This window comes from Balaenoptera ricei, chromosome 11 (genome assembly GCF_028023285.1).
Source record: "Balaenoptera ricei isolate mBalRic1 chromosome 11, mBalRic1.hap2, whole genome shotgun sequence".
Taxonomy (NCBI): Eukaryota; Metazoa; Chordata; class Mammalia; order Artiodactyla; family Balaenopteridae; genus Balaenoptera; species Balaenoptera ricei.
Genome location: NC_082649.1, coordinates 27,177,352 through 27,193,167, shown reverse-complemented (window position 1 = coordinate 27,193,167; position 15,816 = coordinate 27,177,352). Strand labels below are relative to the sequence as shown.

At 38.7% G+C, this 15,816-nt stretch overlaps 1 protein-coding gene across 1 annotated transcript in view; it reads left to right on the top strand.

The window, feature by feature from the left end:
- Positions 1-11,636, top strand: part of TFAP2D (transcription factor AP-2 delta) — a 52,443-nt gene extending 40,807 nt beyond the window's left edge. Inside the window, exon 8 of the mRNA XM_059937430.1 lies at positions 11,417-11,636. Within this exon, the coding sequence (XP_059793413.1) occupies positions 11,417-11,636 (220 nt within the window). The remainder of the gene's footprint in view (positions 1-11,416) is intronic.
- The last annotated feature ends 4,180 nt before the right edge of the window (positions 11,637-15,816 follow it).

Below are 15,816 nucleotides of genomic sequence, written 5' to 3'. Positions count from 1 at the left end.
AGCTTCTTTATTCCATTCTCCATTTACTGCTCAATCAATCATTTATGCTGTGTTTCCATGTGATCTCATTTCCTCTCCTTATGTTTTAGCAACTTGTTCATTTAAAAAAGTCAACAGTTGATGGAAACTATATATTTGGTGGCGAGCACACTGTAGTGTATACAGAAGTAGAAATACAATGTGCACATGAAACTTACATAATGGTATAAACCAAGGTTACTTCAATAAAAAAATTTCCCCAAAAGTCAACAGTTAACTAAAATTCATCTAAGAGAGCACGAGTCCTCGGCTTAGCATTTTCCTTCCCCTATTCTACAAAGAAAATATGAATTGTCTGATAGGGAGAAATATAAGGACATGGTTAATTTATCCCCAAAAGCTCTATTTCCATATGTAAAAAATAGGGTGGAGATATCCAAAAAAATGTCTTTACCTTCAAAAAATTGACTTGGATGTGATTGACGTTAGTCTCTCCTAATGTGTGTGCAATGATTATACCCTTAGCTTCCTTTGCTAATGAGATGGAGCGAAGTAAAATGGAATCACAGGGACTCAATCCCTTTGGGACCTCAGAGTAAGTGGCTGAGAAAAACAGGAGAAATGTGACCTTAGAGGGGTGGATAGGCAATCACGTCTCCCAACCTGGCAGAGGTTCAGGCCAGTCATAAATGCACTTCTCCAAAGTGAGTTTCATAGTCCCATGAGCTGAAAGTGTGTCATGGTCAAGTGTTTTTTTGGCTCAAGAAACACTGACTACCATACTCCTCTAGAGGTACGCCAGTGCAATTGGCATATTATAAGCTCCCAAAACTGTTTTTGAATGGAAGGAATGCTTAGCTTCCTGTCTCCAAAACTTGGTCACAGAAACTGTTTTTTTCTCAGAATACCTATTAACATTCCATGGAACTAAGGTTCTGCAGAAGTTCTTGGGGGAAATGCTGGAAAAGTTCATCTTCCTCTTTTACCCAGGGAAGAGAGCCAACCCGGTATTTAGGTGTCATTTCTTGGCTCTAAGGGAACACGCCTAACTCCCTAGCTACATTTAAACTATTCAGTACTGTTTCTAAAATACTGATGTTTTGGACCCATCCCAAACCAATTAAATCAGGATCTCTGGGGTGGGACCCGCACGTTGGCATTTTTTAAAATAAACTCCCTGGGTGATTCTTGCATGTATCTAGGGTTGAGAACCACCAGCTAAAGAAACCAGAGAACATTTGTGGGTGCTGACAATGCCTTGCTAACAAGTGGGTTGCTTCTCACTACCAGAGAACCATATACCTTAATTATGCACCTCAGTTAAAACTCCATTTTAAAAGCCCTGGTGGGGGGCTTCCCTGGTGGCGCAGTGGTTGAGAATCTGCCTGCCAATGCAGGGGACACGGGTTCGAGCCCTGGTCTGGGAAGATCCCACATACCGCGGAGCGGCTGGGCCCGTGAGCCACAATTACTGAGCCTGCGCGTCTGGAGCCTGTGCTCTACAACAAGAGAGGCCGTGATAGTGAGAGGCCCGCGCACCGCGATGAAGAGTGGCCCCCGCCCGCCACAACTAGAGAAAGCCCTTGCACAGAAACGAAGACCTAAAACACAGCCAAAAAAAAAAAAAAAAAGCCCTGGGGGCTAGGGGATAATATAATCTATGTAGAAAATAAGCACAATCAGTCAGTTTCCTTTTTCTCTGCTTCCTCAACCAGTTTGGCTACAAAGGATAGATGCCATCAAGTTCTGGGTGCATAAGCCCCAGCTGCTTTCCTCAGGCTGAGGTCTCTTCCCATGACCTATATTCAGGAGTTGTGCCACTCCAGAGAGACGAAGCATCTTCCCCTCATGGTTCTGAAAAGAGCTAAGGTTTTGCAGAGAAGCCCCACAATCCTTTGCTCGTGTTCTCCAGGGTCTGTCTCCCAGCCTCCTGCCCTCGTGGCTGTTCTCATGAGTGGAAGAAGGCATTTTTCCATCTGCCACCTAAAAGAGTAGTGAGGAGTACAGACTGAGCCTCAGGCTACAGTTGGACCTAAACCTGCAGTCTCTGAATAATCCAGGAGAGAAGGAAAAGGAGGCTTGTCTTCCCTTTAAATCTTGCTGCCTGCATGCCTCCCGGAGGCCGGAAAGCAGAACTGAAGTTGATGACAGTGGCATCTCTATGCTATTCGGAAAATCAAAGATACATGAGACCAAACACCCATTGGAATGATGCAACATAACTAAATAATAGGAACAATAGCCCAAACAATTTCAACCTTTACACACACCAAAAACTTTTCCAGATAGAAAGTTGAAATTTGACCCAAAAAAATCAGCTTTTGCTCTAATTATCTAAATGCTGATGGTAGAGTATTTTCTCTTGATTTTCAGTCTTCTAGCTTGTAGCATAAAAGTATCTACTACTTCCAGCTTTTTGTATCCCAGAAGAAAGCTAGAAGAATCCGTCCTTGGTTGTCAGACACAACTGAGTGAGGCAGTCCTCAGTGGCAAATAGGAATGAGACTTTTATTTTCCTTTTAATCCTGTTAAATCAGTGTTCCCTTAGTAGGTGGAAAGGATGTGTCTGAGCCCAGGCCCAACTCTTTTTTTTAAATTGAAGTATAGTTGACTTACAATATTATATTAGTTTCAGGTGTACAGCACAGTGATTCAGTATTTTTACAGATTATACTTTATTAAATGTTATTATAAGATAATGACTGTAATTCCCTGTGCTATACAGTATATCCTTGTTGCTTATCTATTTTATACAAAGTAGTTTTATCTCTTAATCCTATAACCCTAACTTGCCCCTCCCCCCTTCCCTGTACCCTCTGGTAACCACTAGTTTGTTTTCTATATCTGTGAGTCTGTTTCTGTTTTGCTATAGTCATTCGTTTGTATTCTTTTTTAGATTCCACATATAAGTGACTTCATACAGTATTTGTCTTTCTCTGTCTGACTTATCTCCCTAAGCTTGATATTCTCTAGGTTCATCCACATTGCTGCAAATGGCAGGCTTTAATTTTGTGTGTGTGGCTAATACATACCACATCTTCTTTGTCCATTTATCTGTTGATGGGCAGTTGGGTTGCTTCCATATGTTGGCAATTATAAATAACGATGCTATGAACATTGGGGTACATGTATCTTTTTGCATTAGTGCTTTCGTTTTTTTTTCTGGGTATATACCCAGGAGTGGAATTGCTGGATCGTATTGATAGCTCTATTTTTAGTTTTTTGAGAAACCTCCATAGGGCTTTCCACCAATTTACATTCCCATCGATAGTGTATAAGGATTTCCTTTTCTCCACATCACCACCAGCATTTGTTATTTGCAGACTTTTTGATGATAGCCATTCTGACAGGTGGGAGGTGATGTCTCATTGTTGTTTTGATTTGAATTGCTCTAATAATTAGCGATGTTGAGCATCTTTTCATGTGCCAGGCCCAACTCTTGCCAAGATAGGAAGAATTCAGGGGAAGATTCCATAGGAATTTGCTTTAGGCTATGTTTTAGAAAATTGCCTTAGTGGTTTAATTTAAATTCATTTAGACAAATCAATTAAAGTAATGATAAAACATTTCTGAAGGACAATTAGAGCAATATGGAAACAGCTTTGTACCATGTCTCCAGCGGACAACAAAGCCGGTGAAATGTAAACCATATTTACTTAGATTAAGGAAAGTTAAGCAGCTCTTGTTCCTCTGGTATATGTTCATTCAGAATCCTATATTAACCTATATTCCAAGTAAGCACTGAAGCTTTGGAGAGTCTAAAGATAAATACGTAAGGCCTTGTCCACAAGCAAAAAAAATTCATTTAGCCAGAGATCACAGGGAGTTTGTGAAATTTCTATTATATGGAAGCCTCCTGATAACTCCTCATCATTAAAGTCAAATAGTTTGTAAGTATAAATACTGTTGGAGTTAAAGATGGGTTGTTAATAACACCTTATTAGCAAAATTACACAGGGAAAAAGGAGAAAGGATTATAATTTATTCTTTTTCAAATAGCAATCTCTTTTCTACCATCCTCTATTTCCTCTTTCATTTCTGTCTCAATTTCTTCATTTTTAATCCCACTGATAGAGAATACATTTTGAACTGTTGCAATATATTTTCCTTTAAAAAGTTAAAATCTATATCTATAGGACGTATTCAGGTTAATAAAAACAGTGTAAGCCAACAGCATGTACATGTGCATGCACACTCAAACAAACACCGTCTCCCTAGAAAGGGTGGTTCTACCCTGTGGTATCTCTCCAGTTGCTGAGATGTGAACACACTTTAACACTTAGGGGGAAAGTCAAAAGTAGAGCTTCACCTCTGGATCCAACAAACAGCCAATTTGAAGAGATGGTTTATGTGGAAGAAAGATGCTCTAAAGAATGTTAATAAGGAAGTCTAGCAAAATAGGAGTTTTTAAAACCATGAATAAAATTAAGAAGATGACTGTTAAATATAAGTTACATTTTCTAGAACATCAGGTGCGTAAACTTCAACAGTCTGGATTTTCTCAACAGGTGTCTGTCAGAACCTTCCTGCTCCTCAGGGTTAAGTTAGTAATAGGAAAATTAAATCAATGAGCTGGAATCTGCTTAGACAGAGAGAGAATAGTTCAAGGTAAATGGAGTTGTAAGCCTGACTAGCTGTGATCCGAAGCTCACATTTTGATCCTCCTTTTATGGTTTAGACTTACTGATTTGGTGTGCCTTTTCCCTAAGAATTGCTTGAGTCAACTCTCTCCCTCTCTCAATATACTGCAAACAGATATGTTTTCCCTAATCTTTCCTAAATTTCCCATCATTGATTTAGCCCACCAACTAAGCTTTTTACCACATGAAGGTATTTCAGCACTTTGGTTCTGCTAACCAGTGCAGGAATTTTTCTCTCTGTTTTAACACTAGCCATTAAGTTACAAATCCATGACGCTGTCAATCACATTGTCAATTAAGATGTGGAGCAGAGTGGGATTAGTGGGAAAGTCTTGCAGCACTCCACTGGAAACTGAGGCACCTTTAGCCCTTGTTAACTCAAGTATTTCTGAAGCCATGCAGCACTTCAGCGATCACTTCTATTTCTTAAATATTAGCCCTTAAATTAGTAATAACCCATTACATGAACAAATTGCAATAATCCCATTCAATGGAATACCTACCAGCAATAAAAAGAAATAATCTATTGATAAACACCAAAACATGGATGAATCTCAAAATTATTAGGCAAAGTGAAAACAGACAGTCATAAAAGTCTATAGACTTCATGATTCAATTTATACGACATTCAGGGGAAAAAGTAAAAACTATAGAGATAGAAATTAGAACACTGATTCCCAAGATCTGGGGGTGGGGAAAGTGCATTGACCGAAAGGGATCACGAGAAAATGTTTTGGGTAATGGTGGTCATTACACAACTGTATGGGTTTGTCAAAATTCAATGAACTATATACCTAAAAGGGGTAATATTATCGTATGTAAACTTAAAGTCGGTATACCTGATTTTTTAATATATCCCATTTTAAGAAATTCGTTAAGGACTAATTAAATATAATTTAATAACCTAGAATTTCTAATATCTGTCTCTTTTCTCCTGCTTTAATTATTAAGGCACGTTACTCTGTTCCATTTCACTACTTCCTCCCCATTTTCCATGATTTTTCAAAGGTTACCTAACCACTCAAGTGTCTCAGAAACACATGCCTATGTTTTCTTTATCCTGAAATAGGAGTTTCCTATACTTGAAAAAAAAGTTGCAGTTCCATTAATACCATTGCCAGTTTTAAACATTAAACTCTTTGAAAAGAAAGCGAAGTTTCTTAATTACCATTTAATCTTTCACTTGCTAACGTAGCACTCTCTCCCCCAGGCCTCTCTCTGCATTGTTCCTCTTCCTCATTCTTGGAACAGAACTTCAAACTAAATCCTATAGGCCTGGGCAACAGAGACTCCTGAATGAAACTGAGGAAACTTTAGTCTTTGCTAACTCAATTATTCCATACACGGGAGTCCCACCTCTTCTTCCTCAAGGCTGCTGCCTCCTGGAAGTGATAAATGCCCAGATGCTGGCAGCAGACAATGTCAGGTAGAGTGTAGGTTGACGACAGTAGTGCTCTACCTCAGTCCTGTTTGTTTTAGTTGTTGCTGTTGCCTGGTGGTTTGGTTTTATTTTGTAACAACCCTTCATATTTTTCTTTTCTTAAGATTAGACTCTAACTTTTTTAAAAAATTTAATTTCATTTATTTATATTTTATTTTTGCCTGTGTTGGGTCTTTGTTGCTGCACGTGGGCTTTTCTCTAGTTGCGGCGAGTGGAGGCTGCTCTTTGATGCGGTGTGCCAGCTTCTCACTGCGGTGGCTTCTCTTGTTGTGGATCATGGGCTCCAGGCACGCGGGCTTCAGTAGTTGTAGCACGCGGGCTTCAGTAGTTGTAGCACGCAGGCTCAGTAGTTGTGGCACTTGGGCTCTAGGGCGCACAGGCTCAGTAGTTGTGGTGCACGGGCTTAGTTGCTCCGTGGCATGTGGGATCTTCCCGGACCAGGGATCAAACCCGTGCCACCCGCATTGGCAGGAGGATTCTTTTTTTTTTTTTTTTTTAAACATTTATTTATTTATTTATTTATTTATTTATTTATTTATTTATGGGTCTTCGTTTCTGTGCGAGGGCTTTCTCTAGTTGCGGCAAGTGGGGGCCACTCTTCATCGCAGTGCACGGATCTCTCACTATCGCGACCTCTCCTGTTGCGGAGCACAGGCTCCAGACGCGCAGGCTCAGCAATTGTGGCTCACGGGCCTAGTCGCTCCGCGGCATGTGGGATCTTCCCAGACCAGGGCTCGAACCCGTGTCCCCTGCATTGGCAGGCAGATTCTCAACCACTGCGCCACCAGGGAAGGCCCAGCAGGAGGATTCTTAACCATTGCACCACCAGGGAAGTCCAAGACTCTAACTTTTGATTACCAGTTTATGGTAAGAACTCAAGCCACAGATTGTTGGAGATACATATAACATCTTATTTGCCACTTATATTAAAATCTAGGATACTTCAATGATCACTTATGCGCTAAGTGATATGGCTGCATATGGCTCCCACTTTGATGATGAGATCTTGCCCTCACTTATTTTCTTCCCATTGTCTTCTCTGGGCTCTAGTTTTACATTTTTGGTGGGGAATGTTACTCCTTTCTCCTCAGAATTCTACTTAAGTTTTCTCATCACTTTGGCAAGTTTCTATCCTTTGGCAGGAGCACATCTTTTTCAATATCTTAATCAAGGGAACAGGAAACTAACTCCTGTTTTTGCAATATCATCCAAGGAACTTTGAAGGTTGAGTGGTTTTTAGATTGGCTGAAAAAAAAGAGGGAGGACAAACAAAGGTACACAAGCAGGAATGACCATCATAGGTTTGAGGATAGAGAAGAGATAAGCCTTTCAAAAATAAAATAATAGAACATATGATTATAAAGGGTGAAGGAAGGAGAGCTGGAAAATGCAAATACACTAAGAAATCTGATACAACATTTGTATTGTCTGCCACTGTTCAGCAAAATGTTTTAAACATGGAATGAAGATGATACACCTAGAACAATGCTGATTGTCTCTCTAACTTGTCTACTTGAGGACAAACTTTTAGATGAATTTAAATTTAGAAGGACTATATTTTGACAACCTACTTCAAACCATCATGGCTGCTATTTAGCCCATGTAATATTTACTTGTGAAATGCTCTCTGATATTAATCTGATGAAAATAGATGCAAATGCCAAATATAACTTAAAGATTAAATCTGTGGCTAAAAAATAATATTTTCTAAGGGCAAAAAAATGACCTTATCAAAGATTTTAGAGATTTGACTATAGTGTGTTACCTTACAGATAGATGACCTTAGTTTATTTTCTGTCTAGGACTGAAAATCATCCTCTTCTTTCTGTTTTTCTCATATTTTTCTGTAGACTCTACATTATCCCTTTTCTCCTTTTTGTATGTCACTGCGAATGAGATATATACCTATTTTTCCGGAATGGCTGGGGCTAAAAGAAAAACATGACATTCCCAGAAATTCTTTTAATCATTCTGTGATTTCTCACTTTGTTCTGTGTTGTTCTCATATAATATTAGATTAATTATTTAGATTCATAAACCTTACTGAAAACTACTAGAACAGAGGCTATACCTTGCATTTAACATCCTATGCAGTGTTCCATGCATAATTTTGATGTGCAGGTAATGTGAGATCAAGGACATTAACAACATCTACATAATGTTTTTTATGCTGAATGATAACACTGCGAGTCCTTACTTTTCTTATGTTGACTATTTCACAGTTTTAGACTTATCTGTTGAGATAAGTGGTTTTTCAACATCTATAACCTTCTGTCATGTCCTTGGTTTTAAGAAGTGCACCATAAGCATTATACCAGTGAACTGAAGCTTAGTGCTAGAAAGAAACTTGCAGATGTTTTCATCAGACTGTTGTCGTCTTACAAGGCTACATAACTTCCCACAAATCACACAGTGCCCAAGGTTGAAGGCAGTGTGAAGACTCTGTGCAAAGAGGTCTCAATCCGGGGCAAAGGTGACAGTGCAGTTTACTAAAGACCAGCTATATATTTTAGAAGTAAGGAAGGCCATCAGTCAAGAAGGGATGCCAGCCTGAGAATTTTTCATTATGGCAACCACTCTTCTCAACATGGAAAAGTAAAACATTTATACAGACCCATCTACTGTGTATCTGGCCTTTTAGAACCCTGGTCTTAGACAGGAAGGTGAGTAAGAATGATCTTCCAGGTCTACAAGTCTGCCCATAGAACAAAGTTAAGTTAGAGAAGCTGAGCTAAAACTGCCAACAGAATGTGATTTCTCATGGTGAAGGTGTAAAACGCACCCACAGCCTGAGAGGAACATAAATAAGCACAGAGGCAATACGGAATTTCTCAGGCAGATTATTTAACATTTCCGGGTATCAGTTTCTTCACCTGTAAAATAGAAATAATAATACTTACTTCTTACAGTTGTTGCCAGGATTATGTGAGGGGGTACAGAATAAAGCATTTAGAACAGGGCCTGGCATATGGTCAGGACCCAAGTATTGGCTATTAACCTTAATATTTACCCAAGTGGAACTAAATTCTGTATATTCAGCCTAGATGAAAAGGTGAGTCACAACTGAGAGAACATGGCAATAGAGAGGAAAAAAAAAATTATCTAATGGTACAAGGAGCCCTGAACAGGAATAAAACAAGAGAAAAGAGGCAGTTTGTGCCCAGGGCCAAGCATCTAGACACTAATAGATGGCTTCATTTGGTTCTTTTTTGCGGGTGCCGCCATGATTAGTTCTTCTACCACTTCAGTTAATTCCATTTATGTCCTTCCTCCCTGATTAAGTCCTAAAACATTTGGATTCCCCTCTACTTATATGATTGTAGAAATAGAGCTGAAGTCAGTTTTCTTGCTCAGCAATGCAACATATGCATACGCCTGAACTATGATGATGCCTTATATTACAAACTTTGGTATACATAGTTGGCAAAACATTGACCAGCCTTGTTTTCTAAATAATTGGAGACTGAAATCTTTTTTTCTTTTTAACATATGTTTATTATGACTTAGGCATAGGGCAGGCTTTGTAAAATGTCTGGATGAAAGATGGTGTCAACCTATAAAATATAAAGGACATGCAGAAAAATTTACTCTCACCATGAACATCCCACAGCCAACAATAGCTACCATTTATTGGAGCACTTCCTAAAAGTCTGGCATCATCCTGAGTCTTATGTGTGTATTAACAGAGCAACAACTCCATGTGCTAATCTTATTATTATCACCACTGAGGCATATCAGTAGGCTGCCTGAGATCCTAAATCCCTCATCTGCAATATTTTAAGATCTTGTAATTTTTGCCCCTAAAAATTACATACCCTAAGAAGGATAACTAGCTAGTTAACAGATTGTGAAGGATGGTACTATCTGATTTTAAAACTGCTAATGGGACTTCCCTGGTGGCACAGTGGTCAAGAATCTGCCTGCCAATTCAGGGGACACGGGTTTGATCCCTGGTCCGGGAAGATCCCACGTGCCGTGGAGCAACTAAGCCTGTGCGCCACAACTACTGAGCCCACTCCTCCTAGAACCCAAGTGCCACAACTGCTGAAGCCTGCTTGCCTAGAGCCTGTGATCCACAACAAGAGAAGCCACCACAATGAGAAGCCCATGCACTGCAACAAAGAGTAGCCCCCGCTCGCCACAGCTAGAGAAAGCCCACACACAGCAACAAAGACTCAACGCAGCCAAAATAAATAAATACAAATTAATTAATTAATTAATTTTTAAAACTGCTAATATCACAATAACTGTAACAACCTAGGGCTTGTAAGCAATTAATGGCTTCATATATTGAATATACAATATATATGCCATGTTATTTGTAGATAGATAGATACAATAATATATGCATGATATATGTCAGTCATGTTTTTCTGCATTTTACAAGATATGAGTTATGGGGAGAACCTGGCAGTGTCACTCCAGAAACAGTGGACGCAAATGAACCATCTGGATGGGTTTTGGTCACAGGAAGAGGGAATCTACACTTATGTATTTGTTCAGCTGGAGATGATATTTGTTGTGGTTGGAAGGGCTACCGATGCTGAGGTTGCTACAACGCTCCCTATGCTGGCTCACTAGTTATGATTATTAATGAATTAGTTAGCTGCTGAAACCCCCCAAAAAGAGTGGCTTCCATTAGATAGAATTTTATTTTTCTCTCATTTAGGAGACTGGAGGTGAGTAGGTTCCTGCCATCTTGTTTTGTCCTCAGCTGTACAGCTCCATAGCTATTTTGAGAGGAAATAGAAAGCACACCCTTTCCTTTTAAGCAGGTGGGAATTGCAAACACCACTTCCTCTTGTGGTCTATAGTGGAAGGATTAGTTCCGTGTCTAAACTTAGCGGCAAGGGAAGCTTGGGAATGTTGTCTCCAGCGGGATGGCCTTGTGCCCAGATAAAACTCCATAACCTTGAAGAAGAGAAGAATGAAGTTAGAGGAGCAGCTAAGCATCAGGCACACTCAGCCAATTTTGATCTCTTCTTGTGTGATATACGCTTATATAAGCATATGTGCCATTCTTAAAAACGAGATGATTCCCACAATAGAAAGTCGTATTTTCTGGCTTTCTTAACGAGATGAGACTCAGAGTCAAGTCGTGTGTGAAACACTCCGACCTGCTAATAATTAGTGCCTATCAAGTCTATCAGTGACATTTTCTTCCAGATAGTCCCTGAATTTCTTATGGTTCAGAGCAATACATTGACTTGCGTCTACCTTCCACAATGCTTGGCACCGTTTAGGATCACAATAAATGCCTGTTTAATGGAATGTTCTGGATTAAATGGGGGGATTTGTTGCCCCATATCATACTGCAAATTGCTCATCTCTTTTTCCTACCGCTTCTCATTTCCAGTTTGATCACTCATGGCTTTGGGACCCCAGCAATATGCGCAGCCCTAAGCACTTTCCAAACAGTCCTCAGTGAAATGCTGAACTACTTGGAAAAGCACACTACTCACAAAAATGGCGGAGCGGCGGATTCTGGCCAAGGACATGGCACCTCGGAGAAAACCCCCCTGCGGAAAACTTCAGAGGCTGCTGTGAAAGAGGGCAAAACAGAAAAGACAGACTAGCTACATCAAACAGAATCTATTTCCAGAGAGTCTTGCTGCTGATATTTTTTCTAATACATATATCATTGAGGGTGATTAATCTTCAGTGGACCAAATCTCTGCCCTCCCCCAACCCTCCATAAAAAACAAAAATGGAAATGAAAAATGAAACAAAAAAGGACAAAACCAAAAAAAAAAAAAAAAGACAAAAAAAAGGAAAAGAGCAGTGTAACTGTGTGATGAAATTGTCACTTTTTAATTTTATGTTATGATAAACTCCTTTTGTGCACGTACTTTATTGTTCCGAATTATATACATCACAGTCTTTAAGCACTTCTGGACTTTGGAGAGGCAGCACATGCTTTTTCACATCTAACTGATGCACTTTCTTACCCAACTCTGTAGTTAGGGATCAGAAAGCATGACCAAACTGGACTCCACCACCAGCGCATACAGCGCCAGTCTTTCTTGACTTAATTCCCTATAACAAAACAGTGCCTCTTTCCATTAAATAGACCAATCTGAAAATCAATCCATCAATAAATGCTTTGGGAACTGAAAAGGGCAGTCATGAATCTTTGTCCTGTGAATTGACAGCAATTTTAAAATTTTGGTCACCGCTAGCCCACTTAACTACCAGTGCCTTGGTGGTATTTAAAAATTCCAGAAAACTCTGTCCCCTCTTTGTGTGACTATTCCCACCCCACCCTAGGTCCATGTTTTAAAGAAGAGACTCAGCAGAATATTGAAGAGAAAAGAGATGACCTCTCCTATCCATTCTCCTCACTTCCCCAACCTAACAGTTCAAGGAAACAGACTGCATATAGTGGGTCAGGGCAGGCTGGATATAGGAAAGGGTAGCTTTGCCACTTGGGGTCCTGATGGAAAGCTGTGGTATTGTCTTGCCTGGAAAAGCAAGGGAATAGGAACAGCGATCTTTCCAGGAAGCCCTGCCCCTCAGAGACAGAAGAGGAGCCCAGGGAACTAGTGGAGGCCCCTCAAAGTGTCAGCGGCCAATGATTGTATGGTTAAAATGACAGCCGTTATTCTTTTTCTACTTTTGTGATTCTGCTACCTGCCCGATAGCTGTGTTTTAAACCTTTAGAGGCACAGAAGCATTCAGGTTGTGTTCAATAAAGAAAACAAAAACAGAATGATCAGAGAAGGCTTTTGCTTTTAAGATGCTTCCTTTTTTCATAGTTTGTTCTTAAGCTTTATTGTCCTGTAGTTAAAATACTGAAAACAAGAGGTTCCTGGCTGCCAAGGCCAAGGGCTAATTGAATGAAAGTTCAGACCATTAAAACCTGAATGTGTCAAGAAACCTGATTGGTACCACATAGTACTAACCTTTCTACTGTTAACAGTTTTCAAAGTTCTAAGCAAATAAAGATGTAGGTCATCGTCTATGAAAAATATCATTTAAAAAATATGTGGACTCCTGACATTGTTTAGCATGAAAATATTCTCCTCTCATTAACATATATCAATTACTTTCAGAATGTCTCTGCCACATTATAACCCCATGGGGAATTTTTTTTTTTAATTGAGAGAAAATTGCTTAAGAGTTTTCATCAAGAGATCACAAAAAATGTTTTTACCTAACAATAATTCTTAACATCATTCGACTTTTATCTTCAATCTTATACAGAAAAGAGGAACATAATCAATGAATATCTAAATTTTCTAGACTAAATTCAGTTAACAAAAGACACTAGTAAGGAATTCTATAATAAAGGGGTTTTATAGTTACACAGTAGAAGAATTTAAAATAAAGAAAATCTAAAAGTAATGAATTGTGACTTCATGAGTTTATCTAGTTCCATTTTTTAAATTTTACCATTATTCATGGCTTTAAATTTTTTTGAAATAAAATAGAATAAAGCTGAGATTCTGCTGCAGTTCCAAATTTCATCACAAAATAAATTGTTTCCATTTACATGAAAATTCTCATACTGTAAAATATACACGTGAAACAAAAATGATGAATATTTCAGTTTAATAAGTAGTAGGAAAGCTATATACACATAATGTGGGCTACTAATATTTCCTTAATGAAATTTCCACATTGACTTTTATTCCTTTTATTATTAACAATACATATGTATTTAATATGGCATTTTCATATGCATATCTGCTACGTACTTAATGTAGTTATATACCATGTCAAATGTTCACCCATAATCAGAGAAAAAATTAGATCTGGCTTAGTGTACCAGCTTACTTCTCAACCCATAGTTGTGACTAGTTGGGGTTCTTAACATCTCAATGGGGTGTTATTATTTATTAGCCTTGGAAACAGAAGTATAACTACAGTGCATATTATTTACCAGGATTTTGGGTGTCTTCAGAGCCTTAAATGGACAGCACCCATCATTTAACTTAACCAGCCATTAGGACATAAGTGAATTAATGGACTGGTCATGTTTAGAGTAATTATTTATTATCATATTTAATAGACATTGTTAACAGACCTACTTTTGCCTTGTATATAAGGTACTCAACACTTTTTAAATAAATGAGTAAATGAATGTGTGTGTGTTCTTTGTCCAAAATGGGCCAAAGGACTTTTTACTTTTGATTTTTTTTTTTTCTTTGATACCCATTGCTTCAATCTGGCTGGCTTCTTCCATGGTAATTTATGGATAACACATTTTAATGAATAGGGAAATATTTCCACTCTATCACATTAGTTGCAACTAGATGCATTTAATATAAAACAATAAAAACAACTAGGTGAGTATCAGAATTTCAGCAAAAGTAAAGTTATAATTGTTATCAGTATCATAGTTTATAGTTAAGGAAGGTAGGTCACCACAATCTGATTTTCAGTGTTACAGTCAATAATAAAGCAATGAAAAAGCTTTCCAGATTAACTATCACTGGCCAAGACAATTTGTCCAAACCTCTCATACTTACTCAAAATTAATATACTTAAACTTATGAAAAATTGAGTCAAACTCCTATGAAAAGAAATGTTTGTTTTAAGGCTGTTTCAATAACCAATTTAAATGCCACTTCTATGGCTATTTCACTAGAGTTATCATTTGACCTAAGTTTGGTGGTTCTCTCTCGAAAAATAAAGGAAAACTCTGAATTATTCTATATTTTCTTCTCTGGAAAGATCAGATTACTGGGAAGATGCCTAGTCTATTCTCCTGCACCCTTCTTTTCCGATGCTTTAAAAATGGGTAATCCTTTCTGGCTTTGCAGTTCCTTTTTCCTTTCCCTTCTTTGAGGGTGTGTTTTTATCACTGTCCAAGACAGAACATGACCCTCTAGCTTATGAGCATCCTGACACTAGTGTGACAGTGATAAGAATTTGACCTTTTGTCACCTGGTGCTTTTAAAATAAATGTGTCAATGAATTATCCTTGTTAAAATGAGTAAAACAATATAATTTCATTACCCTATATTTTCTTCCTTTTGGGCTTCTTTGGAGGCATTTTTGACCAGTGCAATTGTTAAAATGTATCAGCATCCTTTACACAATGAATATGCCATCTCCCTGCAAAGGCCAAGTCAATATATGAGAGGTGGCCTGGCATAGTGACTAAGAGCGTAGACTCTAAAGCCAAATAACCTGGGTTCAAATCATGGATCTTTCGTTTGCTTCTGTGTGGCCTTGGGCAAATTGCTGAACCTCTCTGGGTCTCCATTTCCCCATCTGTAAAATAAGGATAATAATAGATACCTACTCACAGAACTACTGTCAGAATCAAAGAGTTAATATATATAAATTGCTAAGAGCAGAATAGGGGTGTGGTTAGTGCCATGTGAGTGTTAGCTATCGTCGTTAATACTTAGAGTTGGGACAAACCATATTTTTTATCTAGATATCAGTTTCTCCTCAGTTTATTGAATCCTTCCTATATGTCAGGCTCTGTCATAGAGACTGAAGATAAAGCGAGGAATAAAGCATTTTTCTTATGAGTTTCTTGCAGTCTCCTATGAAGATCCCAGCCATTATAATATGGTAAGTGCCCTGATGTAAATGTGCACAAGTTATCCCAACACAAACCAGACCCAGGTCCTGGGAACTGAGGGGAGGAGAGGGGAGGGGGAGAAATCAAAGGAGGGGTTGTAAAGGTGGAAGGGAAGGGAAAGGTGGAAACCAGGAAGAGGAGACTTTACAGTTCTGGGTGAATTAAAAATATTTGGGGCAGGATGCGATTTTGCAAACTAACCAATGCCATTTGTATGT